The sequence below is a fragment of the Geotrypetes seraphini genome, chromosome 2, assembly GCF_902459505.1.
Source record: "Geotrypetes seraphini chromosome 2, aGeoSer1.1, whole genome shotgun sequence".
NCBI lineage: Eukaryota > Metazoa > Chordata > Amphibia > Gymnophiona > Dermophiidae > Geotrypetes > Geotrypetes seraphini.
In genome coordinates, this window is record NC_047085.1 from 205,736,903 (window position 1) to 205,753,919 (window position 17,017).

At 38.9% G+C, this 17,017-nt stretch overlaps 1 protein-coding gene across 3 annotated transcripts; it reads left to right on the forward strand.

The window, feature by feature from the left end:
* Positions 1-1,391: 1,391 nt before the first annotated feature.
* On the forward strand, positions 1,392-12,697 carry NRN1 (neuritin 1). Of its 3 annotated transcripts, none has more exons than XM_033935036.1 (4): positions 1,392-1,831; positions 2,557-2,682; positions 9,134-9,278; positions 11,894-12,697. In XM_033935036.1, the coding sequence occupies exons 2-4, from the start codon at positions 2,664-2,666 to the stop codon at positions 12,129-12,131; spliced, it is 402 nt and encodes a 133-aa protein (XP_033790927.1). In that variant the 5' UTR covers positions 1,392-1,831; positions 2,557-2,663; the 3' UTR covers positions 12,132-12,697. The 3 variants fall into 3 exon arrangements, with proteins under 3 accessions (XP_033790927.1, XP_033790928.1, XP_033790926.1); XM_033935037.1 differs by having other exon boundaries at positions 1,392-1,580; XM_033935035.1 differs by lacking the exons at positions 1,392-1,831; positions 2,557-2,682 and adding an exon at positions 2,870-3,092.
* Positions 12,698-17,017: the final 4,320 nt, after the last annotated feature.

The following is a 17,017-nucleotide window of genomic DNA, read 5'->3' on the forward strand; positions in this document are numbered from 1 at the left end:
TCAGTGTGTACAATGAGTACTCTCACTGCATGTGCAGGCTTCATACAGTATGCTCAACCTCAGCAGAGCCTTTTCTAAAATACCACCAGAATGGAACTACTCCTGACTTACACATCACAATTCTGATCTCTGCCTCCTTTTTTAAAATGGGGCTCCATATGTTTTTCACTAGATGAAACCAGCACTATCACATCATCATCAAAATTCTTATCTTTAATTCAGTACTTGGGTATTTCTGAATCTTATAGCATTCAGAAATCAGTGGCTCTTACCTAATGATTACAGATAGTTTCTGTCAAAAAAAAAAAAATAAATCCACATTTTTGTCACCTTTTCCCCTTGTAGCCCAGTTTAAGCTGATGTAGTGGAAAGCCAGTCTGTCTCTTTTACTCTTGCAAATCTTAAACCTACTACTGTATTTAGTTTCGGAAAGGGTATGCAAGCTTTGCTTTTATTGGTTCAATATTTTTTGAGGGCTGGATGTCTATTCTTTTAGGTACGATGTTAGGCAGTACATATAAAATTGTAGCAAACAGGATCTAACAGTCAGCACTAATTAGCTGCAGAACAATACTGCATTACGATCTTCTAGATCAGGGCTGCCCAAGACCCCTCGAGATCTACTGGCAGGCCAGATTTTCAGGATATCTGCAATGAATATGCATGAGAGAGATTTGCATACCAAGAAGGCAGTGCAGGCAAATCTCTCTCATGAATATTCATTGTGGATATCCTGAAAACCTGGCCTGCCAGTAGATCTCGAGGACCGGACTTGGGCAGCCATATTTCATCCCCCAGAAACTTGTATTATATCCGCGCATTTTTAAAAAAGCTTTTTTTATATATTAGTCCCTTACAAAAATGATTTTTTTTTTTTTTACAGTTCTTGCCAGGTATGGAAGAGACAGCGCCAGTCAGGTCAAGCTGCAGCTTATGAGCTCCTACCAAGGACAGATCATCTCCTACCATTCACCCCTGCCAGCGCAGCAGAGCACAGCCTGGCGAACCCAGCTGCTAGGGCTCAGGCAAACTATCTGGGGACTTAATTAGTCAGCAAGAGGAGGAGGAGGGAAGGCAGCAGGAGCTTGCAAGAAAAGGAGGAGGAAGAGGACCACCGAGGCTCAAGGGCATTCTGGCTCCTCTTCATTGCCGGTGCTGCAGCGTGACGTCACAGAGCAGGCAGAACAAAGTGATCCGCAGGGAGGCCTGGCTCCCCCTCCCCCTCCCTCCTTCCCGTTGCCCCGCCTCCAGGCCGCTTGGAGATCCCCCTCACTCGCTGTGGTTTCCTTCCACCTCTCGTCGGCTGCGCCACGCCTCCCTCTGACGTCATGGCGGGGGCTGGGAAAGGGAACTGCAAGGCCCTCTCCGCCCCCTAACTCTGCGGGTGGGGAGCTGAGCGGCAGCCCGGCCACGCGCCTGTCGACTGGACGAGAGCCTTCAGAGAAAGCTCGGCGGCGGAAATCCCAAAGAAAAGACGTGCTTGCCCGCAGGCTATCCACTTCGAGTCCCGTTTGCGAAACTCATACGTATATACTTACATCCACAGTTACACGCCCACCCCTGACGACCTACCTGCAGCTGTAAATATAGACGCACATACCTAAGCAGATGTCACATAGCCACACTTAGACACATCTGCACCCACAAGATGCACACTTACACGCTTAAAACTAAACATGCGGCCAGCATCCCCACAGCATATTTCTGTTCCAGAACCACGCGTGCTCCTATCTTCGTCATAGTCACAAATGACTATTTTAGGTCCCTCCGCAGTTCAGTGCACTATTTTCAGCCCCAGCCCCGGTGTCGACTGCGCGGTTACTTGGTGCAGGTAGGCGTTTAAGCGTGTGCCACTTCTGTGGCACTCTGACCGTGTCACACAGTGGCGCAGGAGTGCAAAGAAGGGTTGAGCACATGTTTCGTGGCGAGAGGCGACTGGACATGCACATCTAAGAGTTAAATTATGAAACGCAATTAAAGGAAATGAATGCCAGAGCTGGAAAATACACGGAAGTGCATTAGCGTGTTCTAAATAATATAGCTGGATGAATAGATGGATATGGATATGGAAGAGGAGAGAGAGAGTGTGTGTGTGTGTTCACGCATTTTGGCAGTGTATTAGGTATAAAAACAATCAAAATTACGTGTGCCATAAAAATGTAACACGGCCTATAGGTTTACAAATATGATTTACAAATATGATCTATAATTTTGATTGTCTTTTATACAGAATGCACTCCCAAAGTATACAACTGCTTGCAAGGATCACAAATTAGGAAGCAGGGTGTATGATTGCAATGGTTGCCCCCCCCCCCCTCAAAAAAAAAAAATTAAATTAAATAAATAAAAAGAACTGAGGTAGAGGAGAGCGGGATCCAGGCCCCGAATGCGTCCTGACTATTCACATCTATTGCACCAATATGATTGTTCTGATTTTACCACCTAAGCCAGTTTGCTTTTTCCTTTTATCTCATGAGTTCTGATTGTATTTTTAAAATGTGCAATTAACATAAAAGTAGTACGATATTATATTGGAATGTTTCTCTCATTATTCAGCTTGTAGTAGGCAGAGAGGTGTGGACGCTCAGCCTCTGATCCTTCAATGATGCGAGGATCCCTTTCCTGATGCAAGGAGCTAGTGAAGAGCTTTGGAGGTCACTGTGATGTGTACATTATCACGAGGTCAGGGGATTTCAGTCCAATTGCCCATTAAGGAGGAGGTATATGACAATTGCAGCTTGTATTGATTACAAAGAGCGATCCATTTTCTAGTATCCTCCCCCCCATCCCTTCTTGAGTTCAACGTCACGGAAGAGTGGTGGGCGGGGGAAGGATACCCCCGCCCCTCCACCGTTAGCGTGAACCACTTGGTTCTCCCTCCTCTCTCTCTCTTTCCATCTTTCTCCTGCTCTCTCCCTGTCTGCAAAGTCTTCGCCGCAGGAACTTGTTGGCAATGCCTGTTTTTCGTATTTTCTCCGCGTTTCCCCAACTGTTTTTTTAAGATCCAGCACTCTCCAATGGTTTTACTAAATGTAGGATGGGACTTAAGTTGAACTGCAGATATATTTCAATTATCCTTGCTGTGCAGCTAGGTAAGTGGACTAGAAAAAAAAAAATATATATATATATGCTCTCGAGTTTTATACTCTAAATCTCAGTTGGTGCACCTGGATGTTGAATTTATTCAAAGTTGAAAAGACGAGATGCCATAGACTTTTTGTGGCATGCCTTTCCTTATTTGATATACTGTATATCGAATATAAAGAGCAGGGCCATTTCAAATGTGAGGTTATTAAGCTTGAGGTTCCTTCTGCATTAGTGAAAACTGCAAAAAAAACAAAAAAAAAAAAACATTGAACTTGAATAGTTCTAGTAATTAAGAGTGTTATCTCCATTGCTTTGTACAATGTTTCTATGTAAAATGCAATGGAATTTGCAAGGTAAAGGATGCTAGATGAATGGAAAACGGAATATGGTTCGGAGCAGAGCTATAAAGTTTAGATGTGAAGATATGCAATGTTAAATTTCAGCCATTTCTTCGGCTGATCGCAGCGTTGAGAAATGTACGGATCACTATAATACGTACAATTTTGATGTCCTTTCAAATGTAGGCCAGAACGTAAACATATCCTATGCATTACTCTAAGGAGGGGGAAAGCACATGACTATTCTTCTAATTTCTGTGCGTGTTGTGTTTCCCAAATTAAACTGGGAAGAGGGATGATATTGCGAAAGGTGTACCTGCCTGAACGAGTAATGACTGACTGACCTCCATTTAGGAAAATACTACACCAATGTAATAAAAAATGGGATTTTCTACAAGAATTTGCTAAATACGGATTATAAAGCAATGATTGACCAGATGAAATTCCATATGCAGCGTTTCCCCGCACTCCTACGTTGTCCTATTTTCAACACATTTAGAAAAATAGAGGCAGACAACAATTTGTGAAACATGAAAAAAAAAATAAGCAACGAGGAGGACAGCATTAACAATGGTTTGACCTAATCGTGAAGTCACTTGTAAATTTAGGTTTTGAAAGGGGGAGTGGGCACCAACGCACTCACTTCTGCGGCGTTTCTAAAGCAGATCGTTCTATTTGCACTTCCAAACCGCAGATTTGTGGCATGCAAAATTATACGTGTTCCCATCGTGCTAAAAATATTCGATTTGGTGCACTGAAGAAACTACCAATGCCAGATGTCATTTTTTTTAATCTGGTGTGTATGTTGGGGGAGGGGAGAGTATTATAGTGCATTCTTAATGAAGGTAGATTGTCTCAGTACCATTTAAGGTTTCTTACTGCTGCTTATTTTGGGTGGGGATAACTTATCCCCCTGATATCTCAAAGGCATTGTTATTCCTTAGTGACTTGTAAAGCCTGACCAGCCCCTCAGCCCGCTTTCTTACAGGCTTTGCAACACAGCTGATTTGCTTTTTTAAGGTAGCACCCCCTCTTCTGTAATCTTGCTTCAAATGGAATTCACGTTTCATGACTGGAACGATTTATTTAGGAAATGTCCTGTCAATATCGGGGAATCGATGTTTGTAGAGCGTGCCTTAGTATCATCTTTTGGGGGGGGGGGACTTGAGCATAAAAGCTTGTTCTAGCGAGCTAAGGGAATAAAAAGGCATCAGTATCCCAATTATAACTATACAAAACACTTCTCCCTTTCCTTTACTCTCTCCTCCCGTTCTACTGTCGCCTGTCACCAAAATAAAGATGTGAAATCAGGGTAACCCTAGATCAGGGGTGTCAAAGTCCTTCGAGGGCCGCAATCCAGTCGGGTTTTCAGGATTTCCCCAATGAATATGCATGAGATCTATTTGCATGCACTGCTTTCATGGTATGCTAATAGGTCTCATGCATATTCATTGGGGAAATCCTGAAAACGTGACTGGATTGTGGCCTTCGAGGAGGGACTTTGACACCCCTGCTCTAGATCTAAGATTATGTTTTCAATATGCACCGCTTTCCTGGGAAGAAAACAATATGGAAGAGCTATGAATGAATGCCAAGGACGGGCAACATTGGCAAATGTTAGTGAAGGTATTTATTTCAAGCCTGACAACAGCTTCTCCATTTTTCTAGAGTTTTGATTATCGCTCTTAAACATTCCCCCCTCCCCCCTTAGCTGTTGGGGTTTGCTGCTCAGGATCTCTAACCAGAAATCTCTGGAATAAAAGGAGATTTACAGTACAGAAAACAATACTGGGATTTGGAAAACATATAGATATATATCTGGTGCCATAGCCAGTGGAGAGCATGTGTAAGATCCTGCAGTAATGCTTTTAAAATGTTGATCACTCAAATGCTCACATGTATATTAGATTAAAATCATGTTAGCGTAAAGATAAGTGACTTAAACTATACATAATGGTTACATCAGTTTTAATAGAACTTATGAATAAAATAAAGAGTATTTAAATATAAATTGAACATATAGGATTGGAAGCCGGTGATGAGAACCATGTAATTCTTCCCGCTGTCAAAACTAATTTTAGCTGTGGAGTGGTAGGGCTGAGGCTTTCGTAATAACCCAAGCAAGGATATAATGCAGAGCTTTATATTTGGGACTTAAATATTGAAGCTTCCGAATTAAATAGTTAAAAAAATTGCTGCATCAATATAAGTGGGCTAGTATTTTAGAAGTAACATGATAGGATTTTGCTCCTTTGAAACTGGCCTGTGCATACTCTGTGTAATTCTGGGGTTTAGTAAGGAATTTTGGCTGGAAAACTGCCCACTCCACGAGGGGGTGCTGAAAAGTTCTCAGCTCAGTCAACCAACTTCCTAAATTCTAAGCATAATTTTGCCACTGTAGCTGAAAAGAGTGTTTCTTATTTCTGTAAGTGCCATTTTACAGAAACCAAATTCTATATTTTGACATTGTTTCAGACCATTGATTGAACCACATCCACGGCATTCTCTTCCTGGTTGGGCAGAGAACTTTTCAGCACCCCCTCCTATCACTTGGAGGAGGTGGGGGAGGAGAAGCTGCAAATGAACATAAGAGGGAATCAATGGAGTTAGTCCAATTAAAAAAAAAAAGTTTCATCTTTTTCTATTTTTATTTATTACCTTTAAAGTGGACTAAGGGCAATCACACTACTTTATCCAAAAAAAAGAGAAAAGAATGGGGGAAAACCCCCCCATGAGACTGGTATAGCTTCAGCTCTACTATTTCATGAAATCTGGGATTTAAAACAAGTGGAAATATTTATATTTTTATATCTCCATGGATGTCTTATTTTTCCCAGGTTGCTTTCTCTCTCTCTCTTTTTGTTAGAAAGAAATATTTCAAATAGAAAACGGCAGCCTCACCTTTCCAATTAGCCTTCTCTTTTTTTTCTTCATTTAGAAATGTAGGTTATAATGGCAGAATGGACCTGTGTTTGAATTTTACCTCGGTGACGTTCAGCTTGGCGCCACAGTTGTCTCAGAGTATTTTTTTCAAACAACGAAACTGGGTTGTTGTTTTTAATGCAGAAAACGAAAGAAGCATCTGCAAATCTTGCCTCATTATTAACACGCAAGAATACGGCAAAACGTCTGCATTCTGCAGTAATCAGAGAGCTGTACATGGCGAACTGCCTCTTTCCTTCTCTCGTTACGCACACGCGCAGAGCGCTATTTGCCTTTTTTTGATACTAGTGTCTCTCTCAGAACATGACCTCGATAACCCTTGTTGCTGTCATCTGCGTTCTACTATCTCAGCTGAACACATGACAGGCAAGAAACAGCAGAACTATCGACTCTACACTTCCTTATGCAATTAGAACATTAACCACTTTTGATTATCCCTTACTCATATATATAAACACAACGTGCATGAAAGAGTAAGGGTTTTTTTTTTAAAATGTACAATAAACATGCTATTTTCATTCAACAAACGTCTTGTTCTCAAATATTACATTATGAAACGGCCATCAAATGTTGCTACAAATGAACGCGGATAATAAACAAATGCATCGGCACCAGTGGAAGTGGAAACCCCCCCAAAAACAAACCTCCTCTGTCTCCCCTGAGTCCTCTTGATCAGGATCAAAGTTCGAAACCAATTAAACCGACAACTTTCCAATTCCATTTTCTTTGCCATAAAATGAATAGGAATCCCGGCCGCTTGGAACAGACATGTTTAAACAAGCAGACAAGCAGGAACTAAGATACTCACTCATTTCAATAGGGAGGGAGAAATAGCATCAAATGAAAATAAAAAAAAAAAACAAAAAAAAACCCATCACTATAAGACTTGGATGATTCCATTTCCGAGTTAATTAGGGTATTCACGGCATAAAATGAATATTTCTAGAATTGTTTTATGTACGAATGTTGCTGCATTTCATGGTCCTCTCGACTCAGCTGAATATTTAATAGCAAAATCTTAAAGGTGGAACTTGTATCAAGAGGTATAATTTCCATTCCATTTACCTTCCACGTTTCAGTTTATTCATACTGGGTGTACTATCAAGGGACATTTAAAAATAAAAAGTGCATTTCACTTTGGTGTTGATTTTTTTTTTCTAAGCTAATTTTTACAATATTATAATCTATTTTCCTTGCCATTCTTCCACGGTTCCGAGATGGTGGATTGTATGTAGAATATACTAAATTCTATATTTCTACTCTTTGACTGCATTAAAAAAAAAATAGAAAAATCGAATTGCAAGCTGTTGCGTTGTTTAATTTTTGAGCTGTTTCTGTTATTAAATGTGAATTTTCACTTACCCTAAATCCTTAGTCTACACGAAACTGAATTGTGAACTGATATAAAGAAATCAAAAGAAAAGAAAAATAACATTTAAACTAATATTAGGCACTAAAAAGTCATATACTATAGTACTAGCTTCTGATTGGTTATCACAGATGCAAACGTGTAATCACTGGAGACTTCCTAACACCTTACAATAAAGAAACATTCCAAATGTGAAATAATCTGTAAATCCGGTTCTATCTAAAGCAATGTAAAATGATTTTCTCATGTAAAACTAACAGAATCGTTAAAATAATTATAGCTGGCCATTTCCAAATCTCAAATGTTGCACTATTTGATGCGAGCCCTGCTGTTACAGGATACAGCACCTTGGTCTCTGATCGGTTTCGTTGGTCCCCTGGGTTGTAATTATTGCTTTTACCTCAGCCTCTAGGATTTCATCCCTTACTAAACAGCTATGCCAGAAAAGCTTTCTCATTTGGAATGAGTTGGGCAACGATTCAGGCAGAATACTGCGATGTAGACTTTCTCTTTGTGCTGGAATCCAGTGCTTTAAGTTGTCTCTATTAGTGTTTGGTACACAGTGAAACCCCAAATATTTTGCCCTTTTTGCAGGCGTGTGTATGTAGTTTTGTCTTTATTTGCTGTTCTACCTGGTGGCATATGAATAGAGAAATCACCCATAGAGCTTTTTTTGAAAATAAGGATCTTAGGTGTGTTAAGTAGGTTTCAATAATATAAAGCAAGATAAATGGTATTTGCATATATTATCGTCTGTTACTATAGTAAAATAATTTCAACGCAGGATCCTTAAGAGCTTATTCAATTTTAAAAAAATGTTTTCCATAGGTTACAAAACGGGAAATATACTTTTTTTAAATGAGTAACCTGTTTCTCTATAAATGCATGGTTACATTAATTAATGAAGAAAACTGATTTTTTTCCTGAGCTTTTTTTTTTTTTTTTTTTTTGTTAAAGCCAGGTGATTATATTATTATTATTACTATTATTATAATCAAGTGTATCATACGTTTATTGGGTGACTTGTTCAGGTTCTCTGTAGCTGCAGTCCTCCATTTGGGACTCATGATGATGAAATTGCTTTTCAAAGCTGTACTATAGTAGGAGTGAGGATAAATAATAGAGATAGCCACTGTAAAAATGATTGGAGAAAGTAAAAACATTTTAACAAATATTAAATGAAAATAATCAGCAAGAATTAAAGTGGATTTATTTATTTCCAACTGATATCCCCCCTTTTATTCTTAAAAAACAAGTGAATTTTGTCATAAATCCCGAGGGGAAGGGTGGTCCAAAAGATGTTGGTATTCCTTCTGGGATAGAGGCTACATATATACAGTGGTGCTGGTTTGAAAGACCTGTCCAGTTGATGTGGTGCTGATCTGTCTATTCGCAGCGTATCTGGTGCAGGCGGTAAGGGCAGCAGGAAAGTGCGATGCAGTGTTTAAGGGCTTCTCGGACTGTTTGCTTTCGCTTGGCGATAAAATGGCCAACTACCCGCAAGACCTGGACGACGAGAGAAACCTCAAAACCATCTGCTCGTAAGTTTCCCTTCTCTAGAAATTCTGCTACTAAAAACAAACAGGAAAAAAAAAAAAAAGCTTAGGAGCAGACTATTGATTCGCCAGATGGATACAGCTATAACTCTAGGGAAGAGGAGGTGGAGGAGGAGGAATATATTTTGGTTGTATGAGAGTAACATATATACAGCATAAGAATTTTCCTTCAGCCAGCAGTTAGGCATAAATGTGCTGTATTTAATGCGCTGTGTTTTAAAATACCTCGTTTGACCTTAAGAACAAAGAGCATACATCAATCAATGCCTTTTCTATTATAAATCAGAAACTATGCAAGAGATTTCCTTTTTCTTATTCCTGCCTGTAACCCTCTTCTCTTATTTTCTGAATTTCTTTGTTTATCCAACCTGAAACAGCACATATCAGAAGACAGCCATTTGCTAATTGTGCCAAATTCGTTTTGGCAAGAGCAACGCTGGTATTCTGACTCTTAAGACGTGTGGCTCTTTTTTCCCCTTAAGTATTTTGTTGCTAATTATAGGTGGAAAATGCATATGAACGATTTTCTCAGACTTGCATAAATTTTTATTGGGAATTGGAGGAACGGCACATTCTTGACTAATTATATCTGAAGACCAGGGTGTTGTACAGCTCGCTTTTAATGGTTGGTTGGGGTTTATTTGAAAATGAGCAAAACAGAAGCCTTGCAGCCAAAGGCCCCTATAGCTCTGTCTTATCTTTTGAACTGTTTAAAGTACATTAATTCCTTCTGGGTTCCCTCTCTAGCATGGGTCTCGCACAACGTCAATATTTTGCCTTGAATTAAAAGATAGCAAAGATTTGAATTACATAATTTTCCGAATCCCTAACTATAATGATTAAAACAAAACAAAAAAACATGACTGTTTTTCGCTTTATCATGGAATATTAATCATAACAGTTTATCCTATATCCAAATGGAAAAAAAAAAGTATAATTAAAAGTCCTTACCTCTGTAAGTAATGTTTTCCTAGACGTGTTTCTGTACAAATGACATACACTGAATTTGAGATACTATATTTGTTTGACACCTATAATGTAAGAAAATATAACAAAATGCTGTGCAAGATGTACATGTAGGCATTGTCATTCTTGTACAGATCGTTAAGGACTGGAGGACCAGTAGAAATATTGATTTTATTTTTCACCTGTGCTTCATCCAATGCAGTTTTGAGCTATACACGTAATGTAAAAATATAAGCAAGACTTTGTCCCAAATCCAGTTCAGGTTTTTGTTCCATTTTCAGTACCCTTTTTAATATGGCCGATTTCTTTAAAGAGGGGGGGGGCTTCCTCTTCCTGTGTGTGTATGGGATCAGGAAAGATTTAGTTTTCCTGTGGGAGAAGCAATTACAGCAGAAATACTGCAGGAGAGGCACGCTCTCAGTCGTCCTGGCACCTCAATATCTCATTATTTATTACAAATGTAGCAAACATTGAAGTCTACAACCAGTTGAGAGTGCTCATAAATTACAGTCTGCAGGACTACTTAAAAATCAAGCGCCTGACTGGAAGAACACCAGTAACATCCAAAATAGTGCCACTAATTCCGGATAAAGGAGGAGGATACGGGGGAAGGGGAGGGGGAGAGAGATGGGATAAACAAAAAGAATAAGCCAGTGATCATCTGTATTTATATTTCATTTATTAATATTTCTACCTTTGTGAATGAAAAAAAAAGTAGACTACAGAAATGGTTAGTTCACTAATTTCAAAACGGTATGGAAGCTAGACAGAATACGTTGTTCAGAGAGGTGATTAATACACTTGGTGCCATCAGTGCCTTCCCGGGGAATAGAAGAGACCTATTAAATATTTAATAGAATAACATTTTAACATATTTGTTCTAAATGGCAAGCCAGATGTTCAATGAACAATCGTTCAATGGAATATTCCTTTCCAAAGATCTCAGATATTGTATAAATCACAACAGATTATAGAAAATGCCTTTTTATTCGATCTAAGTGATTTTTACCCTTTTCCTATATATGGTTGGTTGCCCTAGACCGTCAGGGAATTGAAATACCTTTTCTAGCTTCTCCCATAGTTTCCCCTTCCATCGGACTCCCCCTATTATAGTCAAGCACAGTTGCTGCTGGTGTCTGAAGTTGGATATGTAGAGTTGGATACTGTGTGAGAGATGGAACTCATTTTCATTTCATGTTAAGAGTTATGGCTGAATCTAGGATATAAATGTTAAAATTAGATTATCGTTGAGATAGACTTGCCTTTTCAAATTATGTTAAATGAAGTGCATGGAGGTTGGACTCAGGCTTGGAGTAAAAGGGTACATATAGTAATTAAGCTAGGATTTAGGGAGCAATTGGTTTTGAAAGTTGTGTCTGAACAAGGAATTTAAAAATCAAGTTTGGTGTATTTAATTTAAGGTTTGTGTTTGGAGTTGCTGAATGCATATAGGAGACTGGGTCAGAGGTAGAACTAGCTTAGAGCTGTGGTTTGTAAGGGTTTATAGAATTCTAAGACTCTATCTTAGATTGGATATATAGTTGGGGGGAAAGAGGGTGATCATTTTAGGAGTGTTTACTAGACATTGCAGCATAAAATGAATTTGCTTTTGTTGTTTCTCTGTTCCTCGCCAGATACTGGAACGATTTCCACGTCTGCACTATAACAGCCCTCGCGGATTGCCAGGAAGGGGCCACAGAAATTTGGGAAAAACTGAAGAGAGAATCCAAAAATCTTGATATTCAAGGCAGCTTATTTGAACTTTGCGGAGGAAACAATGGGTCAGCTACTTCTGTACTTCACCTCCTGCCGACCTTCTTCCCCTTGTTGCTGGCGTCTCTCTCAGTTATGGTGACCTGGTTCACGTTCTAGGTTGATACTCAACTCCTAGTAGACATACACGCACGCACACACAACACAGCACACATGCTTGACATGCCATCTGGATTAATAGAGGAATTATCCATCCATTTGGGGGAGGTTGTGATTATTTGTGACACTGAAAAACGTCCATATAGGATTGTGGAAAAGTTATAACCTTTTATCTTCGTGTTTTATTTGCCAAATGTTACCAAACACTTTGCAACAACAGCCAAAACAGAAACTCAGCTTTACTATCTTTTCCAACACAATGGAAACCTTCAGTCCCTTTCTTTGCAAATGAAACTCAGGAACGGCGCTGGGCCATACTTATAACAATGTCAGTTGGGGAAATAAGAAGACTGGGCTCATCTTGTAAGAAAAGAAGAAGGGAAACATCGAGGAAAAGCTACGGGAAATAGATGCTGTCCAGAAACGCGATGAATGATTCACAGCTCATCTTATGTCATCAACCCTTCGAAACACCTTCATGTTGGTCATTACAACGCACAGATTATGAAGCAAAAAATAATAATCATCATAATCGTAACGCAACTGACATTGGGTAAAGAAAAAGCGATGATATGCCCCAATAGTGAATGAATGACTAAACCTTGAGTGAACGTTACTAGGATTCCTGAGGAAGTTTAGCTTTACCTGATGTGGCCAAGGCACATTTCCAAGTTCGTTGCCTTTATTGTCTTTCTTTTATTTCCGATGTCACACATATACTTAAATATCCAACAGAATACTTCAGAAAGGGAGCTTACATGTGTAATCTAACAATAAAACAAATAACAGTTTTGACATAAACAAGATCTTTGATTTTAAAAAAATGTAATTTAAAAAAAGGTTTATGATAAATACGCAAAAAATATTTGCTACAAAGTATAGTAAAAAGTACTAAATAAAAATTATTGTTTGAAAGGAAGATGTTGTTGTTTCCCCCCCCCCCAAAAAAAAAAATGTGGCTGCCTTACATTTGTTTTACAGTTTTCTTTAACCTTTCCTTATTTCTTTCTTGTGCAGTATACTTTCTATTTATTTTTAAAAATTTCATTACGATTAGGGGAAAATGTACAAGTGTTAACTTTTGAACATTGCTCATTATAATTCTCTGTGAATTTAAGTTAAATTTTATTTGGGGTAAAAATATGGAGCCAGCACACTCCATTTGGAAAATCACAAGCTGAATGCACAAGGGAGAAACTGTAGGAGCTCGGTGAAGACGCAGCTTGCAGTATGTAGAGACGAACGCTTGCTGACAGTGACCCTTATACATAATGCATTCCACCAACATATGATTTTTGCCTTCAAAACAATCATTGTATTATTAAATATATGCTGGGCCGATCATTTACAGTAGCAATGATTTTTTTTAAAAAATCCCCTATCAGGTGTAAAAAAAATAAAGTAAAAAGCAACTACGGAGAAGCTAAAAGCCCTTTTCCATTTAGTTTGCAGACGACCAAGAGAAAACTGGCTGAGCTTAGGATCTGTTGAGTCATTTCATAATTAATAAGACGACACAGCAGAGAGGGCTAGGAGACAGGTCCTATTGATTTGGCAGCAGAGAGTGCTGTAACCTTTTCTATTTATAGGACCCCCTTGTCTAGATACAGACATGGAAATCCTATAAATAGATGAAAGAGCTAACAGATCCTTCATGGGGCAGGAAAGAGAGAAAACAAAATGGGGAGGGAGGGAGCTGTTTCAGTAGGTTTACAGTTCAATAGAATATTTCAGTAGGTTTACAATTAAATAGAATATTTCTAAGGATCAAATGCGTAATATTTATTATTTTCTTAGCTGCGTCCATTTCCTTAGCATTTATAGTTTTAAATGTGATGTGTAAGCTCTAGGAATTGTAGCAATTCATAAATCAAACAACGGGTTGCAGTCCAATCTACATTTCCCCAATGGATTGAATCCCAGCAACAAATGCGTCTCGGAGCAGGAGTCAGACGTTGTCAGTACTGGAAGGTCTGGCTATTTAAGCCACAAAAACAGTATAATACCATGGAGAATTCGGCGTTTGGTTCACCTTACCGATTACCCCTTCTCGCCAGTTTAAAATAACAGTGCCAAACCACAACCAAAGCTATATATTTGGAAGTGAATTTTGACATAAGCAAAGTATATCTAGCTAGCTTGATGCGTTTTCATCCTGGTCATGAGATGGCTTCTGCTACTTTAATAATAAGTTAATGAAACCGAAAAGGGGCAAAGAATGAAAGAGTGTGGCAGTCTAGTTGAAACACAGATGTGGAAAGGTATTGGGGATGGCTAATCGTGAGCGAATAATGTACAATGAGCCCTGGTTACAGGAAAATATCTTTTCAATTTTCTCCTCAATTAAAAATGCTTTAGCAATAATCAGAAGCTCTCTATATACTTTCCTAAAGGGTACCAATTTTTCAAGATAGAAAAAGGGTGATGAAAAGTTCTCAGCCCAACCAAGAAAGAATGAATAAACATGTTTTCAATCCATGATCTTAAACAATGTCATAAAAACAGAATTTTGTTTCTGGAAATTGGCACCAAGATAACACTCTTTTCAGCTAAGGTGGCAAAATGATGCTCAGAATTAATTGATATCATTGATATATTTGTATGTGCAGTTGCATAGATAGATAGATATGAAAATCAAGACAATTTGTATCCCACAGGAAAATGAAATTAATCCTAAATTTTCCATTAGTTTTCCATCCTGTTCAGAGATGGTGTGTCCAGAAGGTTTTGGAACAATGGCGACAAAGCTCTGAGAGGATGGAAAATAAATAGAAAGTTCAGGATGAATTCCATTTTTTTTTTTCCTGTGGGTTGCAAATTGTCTCGATTTTCACATCAATCTTCCTGGAGTTTTAGAAGGAAAGGATTTGTTCAATAGAAAGGACGCTCTCTTGGGAAATCTATTTCGGTGATACTCCAGGATGCAGATGTGACTTGCTAATTGGCATATGCTTGCTTGTGAAAAAGCACTGCACCCATATTGTCCACTATTCCCTGTGCCATTGGCATGGTTAGTAACAGCCGGCATGGTGTCACAGTGTTCATCTAAGGGCCAGTTTAGGCTGTGGCTTAACTGCAGCACACAACTCATTTTGCATTTACTGAAACTGAAGTGCAATCTCCTGTTCAGCTGTACAGATGGAAAATACCTTAAGGCTGTCATTTAGTTATAGGCTCCATTCTCACAGAGCAGGAGGAGTAAAGGAAAATATTTCTGTAGTTCAGTACTATTATGGAAACAAATAGCCAGCAACAGTGCTAAGGAGAACAATGGAAATAGACATTACATCTAGAGAACAGTGGTTTAAAGCCCTGTATTCTGCTTCATTTTTAAATTATGCCTATGCCAGGCTATTTGTAACTGTCAGAATGGTTCTGTGATGTCACAGTGACTGCAAAGGCATCTGACACTGTGAAATTAAGCATATGGGATTGGTTAGAGATAAGCTGTTTCATCGCTGTAGTGCTTAAAGTTCTCTATAATAAGAGATGCATTATGTAGTGCTTCAGAGAATTGTATTGCATATTGCCTGAAATTTATTTACTGTTCAAATAAGGCTTTTAAACAGCCCTCAAGTTTTTAATATTAGGCACGGAAAAGGAACTTAGAATTCAGAAATCTAAAATACAGTGACACAGTGAATTAGTTTGCAACAAAGATCAGTCTTAAAATACAGCATGTGTTGCACTGAAAACAAAGGGATGTTTTGGGTTCATAAATCTAGATCTGGGGGGGTCCCACAATGAACAGGCATAAAAGAGATTTTCATACAATGGAGGGAGTGCATGTCATTCATCTCATGCATATTCATTGTGGATATCCTGACAACCTGACTGGTTGGGTACATCTCGAGGACTAAGCGGAAAAACCCAGATCTAGAGTAATATTTGTGCTGGTGCAGTAAAATTAGTAAAAGAGCCCATTAAAGCCCAATTCAGATATTTCAGCTCTCCATTTTCCTATTTTTATTATGGGCCCATCTAATAATCTAAAATAATAATCATAATAACAATTATATCACCATCCTCAACCTTCAAAAGGTGCTAATGCTAACTGCTAAAGATTCCCATTATATTCCTATGCGTATCTTTAGCAGTTAACATGCGCTAACTCGCTTAGTGCCCTTTGATGAATTCCCCCCCACCAAATATCTCATACTAACACATATGCCAGTGATGAAAAAAATGCAACCAATCACCTTGTCAACTATGGCATGCTTCCTCTTTCATTATGAGAGAGGAGGAATGCAGCTTTAAAAAGAGAGAAGTAGAGTCTATAACAACCAATGTACAACACGTCATAATATCTATCCCCCATCCATCCCCCCCCCCCCACACACACACATATACACCTTTTCTTGTGCATAAATGTGACTGACTCTAATCAATGTTCAAAATACTCAATGACATCACAATGTGCTCTGACCTCCATGAGAGTTCAAGTTCTCTTTTCCTTCTTTCACAGAGAGGTTGCTTCTGGCATGTTGCTACATATGATAAGGGACCCTATGAGCACCAGCCAAGGGCAGGGCAGCTTAATGTGCTCTATGAAGTTGGTTTGGAAATTTTCAATAAAATTTTTTTTAAAAAAGCAAGTTAAACAATGTAGTCTTCATTGAGAGCTATCCAGTGAGTTTCCAAGTTTTTTTTTGTAAGCAACTTTTCCTATGATACAAAAAAAATCAGGAAACTTGCTGGACTAAGGCCTCCTTATACAAAGCCGCGCTAGGGCCTTAACAAGCGGAATAGTCCGCGCTAAATTGCCGCACATGCTAGCCGCTACCGCCTCCTTTTGAGCAGGCGGTAGATTTTCAGCTAGCGCGCGCTAATCCGGTGCGTGCGCTAAAACAGTTAGCGCACCTTCGTAAAAGGATCCCTGAGTGTAT